Below are 12,045 nucleotides of genomic sequence, written 5' to 3'. Positions count from 1 at the left end.
CTGTGAAATTTTTGTGTGTTTAATGGGAATGCTTTCAAAGATATTATGTCATTTTCTTCCTTTGAATATGGAATTTTTCAGTTAGTGAATGCAGAGGACCACTAAATATGTCCTTACCACTTTCACTGTAACTAGTATTTCAATGACCCTGAGCCAGTTTATTGAAAAAACAAAAAGGATGTTGGGCAAGTTCATTGGCCAGTGAGACAAACTGGATAAATTACTCAATTATATTTATGCCAATATAATTCCTTGATCAAAGGTTAAATTTGATACTCCCATCCATCAACCCACAGATTGTTGTACACAGTGACAGCACAGCTAAATGCGGTGTATCTGATATCCCCGTATTGGTGTTGTTTCTATATCATAATAATGTTGGTTCAGCATTGAAAGCCAGATTAAAAGATTAAAAGCCACTGACCAATCACGTTCTTGTGATGTCATAAGTTTGAGATCTGGTGGAAAAAGCTAAAACCATTAGCTAATTTCTTGGTAAGTTGATCCTGGAGCGACACTGTTATAATGATATAGAACAAAGCCAACACGGGGATATCAGAATTGGCACATAACACATAAAAGTGTTTTAAAAAGTGTTCCTTAAACAGTCAGCCTTTCTGCGATAGTAAATAGTCTATTGTAAAATAATCTACCACGTTAACATAATTCGGCACTACGTGTGTCAGCTTTTGACCCTACGAAAAATAAAATGCTGCTCACCCCTGACTCACCACTGACATTTTATCAATGGAGTTCATCATTGTAATAGTTAACTGTACTCTTCTAACAGCAGCAGTAGCTGCCTATGTTAATATTTCAAACAACCCGAATGTTGTGACTCAGAGGCCTAACAGCTCTGGGTTATGTGTGGCTTTGGCAAAATATGTGATACATGTAAACTTGCCTGCTTAACATTTTTTGTGGTTCAGAAAAGGGTTTTAAAATTCTCTGCAGAGCATTAAACCCAGTGTACATCCTTAAAATCATGGCAAGAATTCCATATGGGATAGTGTAGTGACCACCCTGAGTGCATCTACAAGCAGGAAGTCTCTGCTCTTTATCGATGATTTTTATGGAAGAATGCCTCTATTTACAGCTTGACAGACATGACAAAGTGCTGTGCTTGAGTAGAGGAAGTTGTTTCTTTTTTTTAAACTGCAGGACACTTAGCTAGTATTGTGTATACTGAGCTGCTGTGCATCGGATGCCACTGATAGAATGGTTTCCAGTATAAATAGTCCCCTCCATAGGAGCCCAGTTTAACTATATTCAGACTTCTCACATCTAGATTATTGTTGCAACTTCTGCAGCTTTCATTTGTGCAAATTTGTGCAATGTAGTGAGCTTATTGAAATACGTTTTATGTCTTCCATCCTGTCTTCCACCAATGAGAAGAAGTCTTCAGACTCAGTGGCTATATGTGAAATAAAAAACATATTTTTTCAGCAAATTTGAATCTTGAATGTTGAAACCTAAGCCTTCTGATGCACAATAAACCCAATGATCAAGTGACTGGTGCTTTGGAGACTGTCGGTCCTGATCAAATCTGTAGTTTTCTGGCCGTTGCCACCTCTCAGGGCCTGACACTGCTGTCTTTGAACAGCTGTTCTGTGGATTTAGGAGTTGGGGAACTCTTCCAAGACATATAAACAAACACAAGACCAGGATTAGGATGGCTGACACTAATAGATCACAATTCTCAGTCTCTTGATTTCACTCTCTCAACTCTCATCCCCCACCTCATATGATCTTCTTCTTGACACGTCATTCCTTCTTTCCATTCTGATTTGTCATCTCACTAGCACCTGACTATCATGTCAGTGTGACTGCTCTAACAGGGCATACCACAACCTGATAAAGTTCAAACTGAGGATCAGAATGGGGAAGAGAGGTAATATAAGTAACCCAAAAGAGGTCAAAACATCTAGTGAGTGGCAGTTCTCTGGATGAGAGAACCTTCTTGTTAGAGGTCAGAGGAGAATAGTCAAACTGCTTTGAGGTCATAGGAAGGCAACAGTAACTCAAAAACCACTTGTTACAGCCAAATGCAAAAGAGCATCTCTGCATGCATTTAACTGAAACTTGGAGTACATTGGCTATAACAGCAGAAGCCACTCTAGGTACCATTCCTGTCAGCTAAAAGCAGGAAACTGATGCTCTCAAAATTTGATAATAGAATATTGGAAAACCCATTGGCTGCTCTCATGAATCTCAATTTCTGCTCCGCCATCCGGATGGTAGGATCAGACTCTGGTGTAAACAACCTTAAAGAATGGATCCATTCTGCCCTTTGTTCATCCCTTTATGACCCCAGTCTACCAATCTTGTGATGGCTGCTTCCAGCAGGATACTGTTGCCATGTCACAAAGCTCAGATAATCTGGTTTCTTGAACATGACAATGAGTTTATGTACTAAAACGGCCCCCACAGTCAGATAGAAGCTAATAGAGCACCTCTGGGGTCTGGTAGAGGAGATTCGCATCATGGATGTGTACCTGCAGCCGTGCGATGCTGACAGTTAATATGGACTATCTATATGGACTATTAATCTCTGAGGAATGTTTCCAGCAGGTTTTTGAATCTATACCACTGAGAACTGAGGCAGTGTTCTAAAAGGGAGTTCAGTCTAGTACATGTCAGATATACCTCGCAAAGTGACTGGTGAATGTACTTATGCCACTTTTGCACTGTATTAGTATTATTCTTTTAAATTTACGGAGGATTACAATAAATTCCTGCATTTAAAAATATTTATTGTTACTTTCATGATGCCACCTCTTATTTTTATTAAAATGCTCTCCCGAGTCTTCAAATCAAGATAAACAGAAATCATCCTTTTTACGGTTGCAGCAGATGGCCCCGCCCCTCCCTGAACCTGGTTCTGCTGGAGGTTTCTTCCTGTTAAAAGGGAGTTTTTCCTTCCCACTGTCACCAAAGTGCTTGCTCATAGGGGGTCATTTGATTTGGGTGTTTTTTTCTCTGTATGTATTATTGTAGGGTCTACCTTACAAAATAAAGTGCCTTGAGGCAACTGTTGTTGTGATTTGGCACTATATAAATAAAATTGAATTGAATTGAATTACAGACATGCGTCAAATCTATTCTATTTCTTATTCAAAACGTTAAAAAAAAATCTATTCAACAGGGTTTATTGGGTAAGGTTAAGGTTATGATGACTTACACCTCAGAGGATTAAAACCTTCCAAAGTTAACTAAAGCTGCTCTATAACTTTATATCTCAAACATCTGCATGTTGAGTTGAAGTGATATCAGCTGAAGTTGAACTAGGCCTGGACATTTGTGCAATACCACTTTGTACCACAAAATGGTGTAGTGAGTCAACTGAACCTTTATTTAACCAGGCAAGTCATGAAGAGCACGTTCTTGTTTACAATGGCAGCTTATCCAAAAAGCAAAACCTCTGGAGAAACTCAGTGTAGCTTAAAAGAAACACCAACTGTTAGAAAGTAACACACATCCAAAAAATACATTTCAGCACACACTGCTAAAAAACAGCTGGTACTTACAAAAAGTTATTTAAAGGTGGCTAACATTAGCAAACATTAGTTGTCATTAGTCGTCCCAAGCTAGGCTACTGGTCATAGGCTGTGCCATTCACTGGCATTCACCGGGCTGAACAAATATGGGGCTCATCGGTTTTTATTTGATATTATAAAATTTTTAATCATGCTTGTTTGCGTAGTTTCTTCGCTTGTCATGCACTGTGAATTGTTCAAAGAGCGCAAAAGCCTTGCTTTAATGCGTGTTATCTTGAGTGGGTGTATTGTGAGTGTGTTGAAGTGGGAATATGCATCAGTGGCGCTTGACCAGTAAGCTGACTCACTGATAAACACAAAAACAGTGGCTCCGTGGGACTGACTGCATTCTTCCCTTTAACAGCCTGACCCCTTTCTTTCAAATGGAGCTCATCCAGAAACCAAAGAGTCAGAAAAGAGTCTGCATCCTTCCACAAGTGGTATTGTAAACAGCAGGTGGCTATATTTAGCTATATTTAAATCAGTTCAACCACAACAAATCATATTTACAGTTAAGGAAACAGCGATTTAGAAAACTTGTCAGTAAACAAATTAGTTCACTCCTTCCACAAATTAAAATACAAATGCCATGTACCTAATTCCTATTGTGAATACTTAAAAAAAACAAATTCAACATTTTTAAAATGTAAAGCTGTCATTGCAGTGCAAATTTCCAGTGTATTTTTTATGAGTAAGAATTCACGTCGGCCTCCTTAGAAAACCCAAGTTTTCACCTGTCATCATTCACCACCGTCGGTCAGTCCATCGTCATCAGTATCCAAATGATAACAAGATGATGTCTTTTATGACACTTTTATCGTAGATGACGAGGGACTTCCACCTGGAAAAGACAATGATATAATCAAGCTAGGAGGTATTAATGCACATTACTGCTCACCACGTGACTTTCATCTCTCTGACATTTTGTTTGACCCAAATCAAGCAAGAAAGCACGGTGGTTGGATGCCTGGGCAAAAATGTTTATTCCCCAACCATTTGGCAAAAACGTCCTTGAAGTTGTTTTGGTCACTACCAGATTGCCTGTTTTCCATGGCAGATGCCACCTTGTCTGCAAACACTTGCCAACTACTCCACAAGCAGTAGTGAAACTGTGAAGAGTCCCACGCAAACTGTAAACCACCTTTTATAATCTGTTGGATGCACAACTTTTACTTTGAAGGCGAACGTTCTCTGTTTCCAGTTTGCGCTGCACTTTTTCAAGGTTTGCCACCACCCGGTAAGTAGTTAGCAAGTGTTTGCAGACAAATTGCTGTCTTTTCACGCACACTATAGGCTATGGCGGCAACCTGCTAGCATCTAAAGCAATCTAGGGGTCAACTCATGACGACAAGTAATTTTATCGGTTCACATATTTATGAAATTTTTGTTATTGTACATTAGCTAATGTTTTCTCCCTTCCCCAGTCTAATGCTAAGCTAGCTAGCTACATCTATTAGATTCATCACCCAGACGCATTGGCTACCATTGATGAACTATTTTCCTAGTTGTAATAGCAGGATACAGCATTTTCATTGTGTCATTATGATTTCTGACTAACACAAACTGGAGCATTGCATCAGTGATGTGCATAATGTCCTCGCTGGTGTCAGTAGATGTGTTAAATGTGTGTTGCTGGTCCGTGTTGTGTTCTGGTAAGGTGTTGTGTCTGTCTTTATCTAAGTTTCAGTCAACAGTTTCTATAAATACCTGCATTAAGTGGCTGGAATTTCACAGCTACACTTGGAGACCCTGCTAGCTGAGGGCAGAGCTAATTTTCCACTCTAACAATGTGAAGAGCTGTAATAAAGCTTCAAAAGCATCTCTTTTCTCGGAGGTAAAAATAGTTTAGCTCTCAGAATAATAGCAGAAAAACAAAGTCCAGATGGGTTCATTTGCAGTTCCCTCTTGTTTGTCCTATTATATTTTCCTCCATATCAGTTAATCTGCCTCTTCAAGATAAAAATACTTGACTTGTTTGGCCGTCATTATTATTTACTGGCTGTAAAAGCGTTGTGATCACGCCAAAGTGCTGGATGGCAGCAAGTAGCCTTTTGCCTGCCTACCCTCTACAGACAGAACATAGCATGTCAGCCACAGAGATGACTCAGACACCGCTGACTCTGTGTCATACACATCTAAATTAAACTCCCCGCTTGTTCAGTTTGCTTTCGAGAGACTCTGCAATTTTGCTTCAAGAGCTCTGCTCGTCTGCTTGTGTTTCTGCTTGAGTGTTGAATTTTGAACTTTTCTCACACTAAAGCTCGAAGCACTCTAACCTCACACAATGTTTGGCTGAGTGCACTTCTAAATAATCAAGTTTCAGTCTGCTACAACTTTTAATGTGACTATTAGTAATTAGAAGCAAATTTGGGGCTAGAAAAACATCAATTTAACACCACTTACCCGTTTCAGATTGCGCATGCTGCTATTGCGGATGGACTCCATCAGCTGATCATGGGCTGACCTCATTGGTGTTGATGGCCTGCTGCCCTCCTCCCCTCTCCTCTCTACCGACACTGGCCTAAGGGCATTTTTGAGCTCCTTAAGGATGCCGTTTGTCTCATCATTGCCTGACACCTTCCCCTTCTTCCCCTTCTTCCCTTTTGTTTTCACCGTCTTTTTCTTGCCCGCTTCATGCGCCTTGATAACCTCTGCAATCATCCTCGTGGGCTTTTTCTTCTCCTGCTGCGGGAGAGGAGGTGGAGGAGGAGGTGGCGGAGGAGGCGGGGGTGGAGGTGGGGGAGGAGGTGGCGCAGGGGGTGTCTGTTTTTTAGCCAGGTCGTTTCGGGGCAGTTTAGGTGAGGACCAGGGAGAGGCCCTGGGTGAGCTGTAAGGTGATGAACTTGGCGTTCCTCTCTGCTGGCAGAGAAAGGCGCATAGACAAATAAATGGATAAACAGAAAAAGTAATATTTCTGGAAAAGCTGTGCAGGTGAAAGGGTGCGCATTAAAGTTTGAGCAGGTGTTCATTTAGCATTGTAGAGGAACTGTGAAAAATAAAAATACGTATATAATAAATGGCCAAAAATTCATTCACCCAGGGGTTAGTGACGTCCAACTTTTAAAAGGGAGTTGTTTTTTTGTTTTTGAACTAGGTGTCGAAAATGAGTAGTATCAGACTGTGACATCACTGCAGACTGATGACATAGCAATTTATCAATAACAAGGCAGCTACACCCTCAACAATACCCTGATTTATTGCTTATTTTACTCTAAAATTGGACATAATTTGCAAAATAAATACCATGACCTATTAAATATGACTTCTGATTGAAATCATAAAGCCATCAGGGAACATTTTAATGAGATTTCAGGAGATTTTTGTGTTTATTTAATTTTTACATTCTCTTTTAAATTTCCTTATTATTCTAGCATCCCCAGTTTTCCTTCTGTAGTTTGGTGTCAACGATGACCTTGGAGTGATCGTCAGCTCTGGAGTTAACATTTATGATGAAGATCTTACTCCTTTTCACAAAAATAAGAACTTTGAAAACAGTAAAGTCAGTATAAATTTTAGTATAAGTGGGGTGCGGGATGCTGTCCAGCTAAACAAAGTAAAGCTGCAAACCAGTGCAGTGGTTCTGGGGTTAACAGCTCCTTCTTGTGCCCCTTGCTGGTTCTGCTGCTGCTGCCTCTGCTCCTGCAGCCGTTTCTGCCTCTGGCGGTCTTGGTTCCTGGTGAGGATCCCTGTCATGCTCATTCTCGGCCCAGGTAGGTTGAACTGGTAACCCAGTTTGATCAAGGTGTAGTTTTCCCTCAGAATTTTCACCATCTCCATTTCCACCTGCAAGACGTGTTTGCTCATGATGATGTCATGATGTCATTAGCACAGCACAGACACAGAATAGGAATGAGAAGGAAGAAATCCAACCTGTCCTCCACACATGTGCCTCTGGTTATGAAACCTGAGCTCCGTCAAGGTGTTGTTTCCTGGTAGTGCTTGAACCAGAGCCATCACGCCTTTTCCAGACACATAGTTAGACTCTATATTCAGGCTGATGATGGAGGAGTTCTCCTTTAGCATCTTAGCAATGGCCAGAGCCACGTGGTCGTCAGCTCGAGTGTTTGCGAGGCTGAAGGTTCTCACGTGTGTGTTTGACCTCAATGCTTCAGCAAATCGGATGAGAGTTTCCTGAGAAGTAAATTATTAGTATTTATATTCTTCAGACATATCAGAACCTCGAAGCACAGAGCATTATAAAAAGTGAAAGATAATATGATTCTGTTCCCTTCAGCACTGCCACCACCACATAGACGCCAGGACATTCCTGAAGTCATCTGACACTTCAGAAAGGCCAGTGTTTACCACACTGACACAAAGCCTTGGTCCCAAGCTGCTGTTACAACAATACTAAAATTAGCCGCAACTTGTATGAGTAACTTTCCTGCTTCTATTGTGCAACCCACCAGAATGGCTTTAACATCAAACACCGATTTTAGAGCACATGAGAAACTGGGACTGTTTTGGAAAGCCACACCACTCCAAACCTTCCAACACATTCAGTTTTTAATGTGGTTCCTTAGGAAAATCGATTGCCGACCCCTGAATCTCATGGGTGGTTTGGACTTGCCAGCCTCAGCCAGGGTGACAGCTGCAAGCATCTATTTTAGTCAATGAGAAATAATTTGGAAACTAACGTGATCATCTCATGACTTCGTTTCTAGGATGCTAATGTGGATAAAATTTAAAAAGCTTCTAAAAAATGTAGTCATCATCGGAAGATAGCTGATTAGCATTTTGCTCAGTTCTTTCCTTTTTGCTAAAAAGGCCTGCAAAGTGTCCTGTAAAGAACTTCCTGTATCTTCATCTGCCAGGTTGTGAAATTTAGCTAAAAGTTGAGCAAAACTGCTGGATTTGGAAACAAGGCTTATAGATTTAAATTTCAAAAAGTCACAAATTTGTTTAACTCACGATAGAGCTGATTGCAAACCTGTTTTGTTTGATTGCCTTATGATAACACAAGTGAAGCAGCACACAGAAGGATCAAAACCTAAATGAACCTAATCTTGTGATTCATGCAATTCTTAGTCAGCAGCTAATTGTTATTATTGTTATTATAACCATAGTTATCTGCATTTCCTGTGACATGTTGGTGAAGATATTTTGTGAAATTAGTTTGTTATGAAAGAATTTTATTTGTACCTGTGAGATGTCATCTATATTATTGAGATTAACCTCAGTGAGTTCAGAGTCATTTCTAAGCACTCGCTGCAGAGCGTCATCGACTACAGTTGGGTTTCCAGTGGTGTTCGGGTCAGCAGGTGGTGGAGGAGGAGGAGGAGTCCGCCTAATAGGCTCCACCCTTTGGGGCTTGAGTAGGGTTAGGTTCTCGGCCCACGACGTCACCTGCCCTGAATTTTTTGACGGTTCAGGTTTTGATTTATTATTTTGCTCTTCTTCCTCCTCGTCCTCTTCTTCCTCCTCTTCTGTTACAGGTTCTTCTTCACTCTCCGTCTCTTCTTCCTCTTCTTCCTCTTCTTCATCACTGTTCTCTGCTTCCTCTTCTTCCTCACTTTGTTTTTCATTCTTTTTTTGCTCCTTCTCATTTTCATCATCTTTGTCCTCTTCTCCTTCACTGGTTTCTTCTGTCACACAGTCCTCCTCCTGTTCTTCATCCTGTATTTTAATACAGTTAATGTCTGTGAAGGTTCTCAGTCATCCAGACCATCGTAGTCTAAAGAGCTTGGAAAGAAAAGCGTCTGGATTCTTTAAGTTGCTTGAAGACGTTTCACCTCTCATCCGAGAAACTTCTTCAGTTCTAAGGTCAGATCTAGGTAGAGGATCAACAGGGGGTTCATGACCCTCTTGGGGGACAGTCCGCTAGGACTTAAATCTGGGACTGTCCACCATTTGACCTTAGAACTGAAGAAGCTTCTCGGATGAGAGGTGAAATGTCTTCAAGCAACCTAAAGAAGTCCAGATGCTTTTCTTTCCAAGCTCTTTAGACTAATACAGTTAATAAAATCTTGAAATGCTAGCAGGATCATGTGATATGGACAGCGTCTTACTAGAAGAATTTGTAATAATGTTACTTTAAGTTACTCTGTTCTTTAGCAAAACTAATAGAACACCAGAACCAAAACATAAAAATAAAATAAATGTTAACACTAACCAGTTTTGGACTTGCTCCACCTAACTCATCCTCCAGCAGTCTACGTGTCTCGTTCTCCCAGTACTTCATGAGGGCCTCTCTGCTGAAGGTGCCTGTCGGGGTCTTATCTGTCTGGTCTCGCTGTCTGAGTCCTATGGGTACATTGGCATCAGGATCGATGTCCGACAGCTCCTTTTCCAACTCAGCCAGCTCCTCGGCGCTGAGAGAAGCCAAAAGCTCATCTTCATCAAGGTCTTCATACTTACTCAGCTCTCGACGATACCCAAAACAGCTCATGGCCAAAGTGTGATAAACACAGAAGTGACAGAAATGCAGACAGGCCGGTTCTTGATTTGCTTATGATCTGGTGTAGACCCCAAAATGAAGACGCTTGGGATTGGAAATTCCAACAAAAGATACGGTCCACTATGAAACTAGTAGAAATTCAAAGTTAATTCAGGTCCTTAATGGCAAAGAAAAAAGTTGTCTGCATATTCTGGATCCAGTCTTCTGCCACTGAAGCCCACTCCAGTCTGAACCAGATCTGTCCTGGCCAACCGAGTTTATGTGACGGAGATCCTCCGTGTGTGTCCGTGGCCTCTCCTCTCTAATCTCCACAGCTGCTGTTCAGGCCTTAAGAGAGGGATCAGAGGGGAACGTACTAAAGTGTAGGCACCATGATGCAGCATCTTTTTTTGGGAGGTGCTGCTCTGAGAGGCAGAGACACAAAAAGCCTGTGAGCTCAGAGACCATGTGTCCTGTCAATGTAGTAGTCTGTAACCTTTGTTTATAGCCAACTGGGCTCAGAATATAGTCAACACAAGAAGTAAAACGCATGACATATAGTTGAAAAAACGGCACAGGCTTGGCCGCTACATATCCTTCAGCAAAAAGTTCTCTTTCTCTTTTATGCCAGTCTTGATGAATTTCTAAACACATAAAATAGTAGATAAACATATTGAGTGAGGGACAAAAGCCTTATTTATATTGAATTCTGCCAACTTTAGTTGGTTTACCCACCAAAGAAATGGGACCTAAAATGTAACATATATTTTATTAGCCACAAGTTTTGGGTAGTGGCCACTGAGATTCCTTCAAAAGGTGGCTGGGCTCTCCCTCAGATCCCACCTTTCAATACCTCCCAATAATTCAAACCTAGAGGAAAATTAAGCTGTGTTAGGGGGTGAACAGTGGGTATTACTGGTCATGAAATCAGGCTTTAAATTCAGTAGAGTGCTCACCACAGATTCTGTCTCTTCATTCACTAATGTCCACTAATACTAAACCTCGTTTTGTTTAAAAGTTTTGGTTTTAAAAAATATCAGTTGCAAGAATTGATTTCGTTTGATTTCTTTTCTTTTGGTTGTGCACAGACTCCTGACTATTAACTCAAATAGAAAACAATAAATTCATTCTTTGGTAATTGGATGTCATCAGATCATAAAGACACAGAGGTTACACAACTTTGTAAATGTCACAGTTTATTATATTTCACTGATATTATGACTTTTATGTTTACATTTTAAGACACCAGATTGTCAAGACACTAAAAAAGAAGGATGAAACAATTAATGCGAGGTTTACCCGTCATCTCTTTAATGGCCATGTGGGCTTGAGATTTTGTTAACCCTTAGACACATAAGTGGGTCAAAAAGGATCTGGTGTGGTCTTTTCCTTGCAATATCTAATTAATGAAAAGTTGTTATAATTTCATGTTCCAACTATTCCTTAAAAAAGTGTTTTTGATATTACGCCAATGACATTTTTAACTTACCTTTTATACATGTACAAAGTTTTAGTTTTTGTGTTACTACCCCAAGCTTCCATAAGTGGGCCAGAAAATACCCGTAATCATTTCCTATGGAATTTCATGGGAACCTTTGATTATTGTCAACTGCGACTGTCAGGAAAATATATTTTATTGAACACAAAGAGTGTAACACGTTAAGAAGATTATTTTAAACAGCAAGAACTAGCAGGCAGCACACATTTACCACTTACAGTGATTGTGTCACTGTAGATAAACAGCTTGTGCTGTTCAGGGGGAGGTTCAAATTTCTACAGTAGATGCCAAACAAGCTTGTCATAGCCAAAAGTTCTTCTGAGTCTGTGATGCATGCATCCCCTATGCAAGAACTGGATGGGTTTGTATTGGGAGACAGTCAGGGGAAGAAGTTCAGAATCTGGGGGAAATCCCGGTCCAGCAGTTTTGCACTAGGTTCAAAAAGACAAGACGCAACATCACCACAGATAATGTTGCCTCCTGTGCAGTGTCTTCTGAAGAGGTTTACAGCACAGAGTTTGCATTCAGCGGTACGGCATGGAGGAAAATACCAGAAAGGATTAAAAAAAAAACACAATTAATCACATTCCACGGTTTGTTGGCACCTACACCTGCCAGTGTAAAACACAGAGGTG

The 12,045-nt window shown here is 40.6% G+C and overlaps 1 protein-coding gene across 2 annotated transcripts; it reads right to left on the bottom strand.

Annotated features, from left to right (window-relative positions):
* Positions 1 to 3,331: 3,331 nt before the first annotated feature.
* lmod2b (leiomodin 2 (cardiac) b) lies at positions 3,332 to 10,272 on the bottom strand. 2 transcript variants are annotated; one of them, XM_026147820.1, is made up of 6 exons: positions 9,649 to 10,272; positions 8,679 to 9,152; positions 7,407 to 7,667; positions 7,104 to 7,319; positions 5,940 to 6,395; positions 3,332 to 4,377 (listed from the first exon to the last, which is right to left on the bottom strand). In XM_026147820.1, exons 1-6 carry the CDS (start codon positions 9,922 to 9,924, stop codon positions 4,351 to 4,353), a joined length of 1,710 nt encoding a protein of 569 aa, XP_026003605.1. In that variant the 5' UTR covers positions 9,925 to 10,272; the 3' UTR covers positions 3,332 to 4,350. The 2 variants fall into 2 exon arrangements, with proteins under 2 accessions (XP_026003605.1, XP_026003606.1); XM_026147821.1 differs by having other exon boundaries at positions 5,940 to 6,392; positions 9,649 to 10,271.
* Positions 10,273 to 12,045: the final 1,773 nt, after the last annotated feature.

The sequence above is a fragment of the Astatotilapia calliptera genome, chromosome 17 (genome assembly GCF_900246225.1).
Source record: "Astatotilapia calliptera chromosome 17, fAstCal1.2, whole genome shotgun sequence".
In the NCBI taxonomy this organism is placed as follows: Eukaryota; Metazoa; Chordata; class Actinopteri; order Cichliformes; family Cichlidae; genus Astatotilapia; species Astatotilapia calliptera.
Note: the sequence above shows the minus strand (reverse complement) of the source record. Positions and strands in the feature narration are given on the sequence as shown.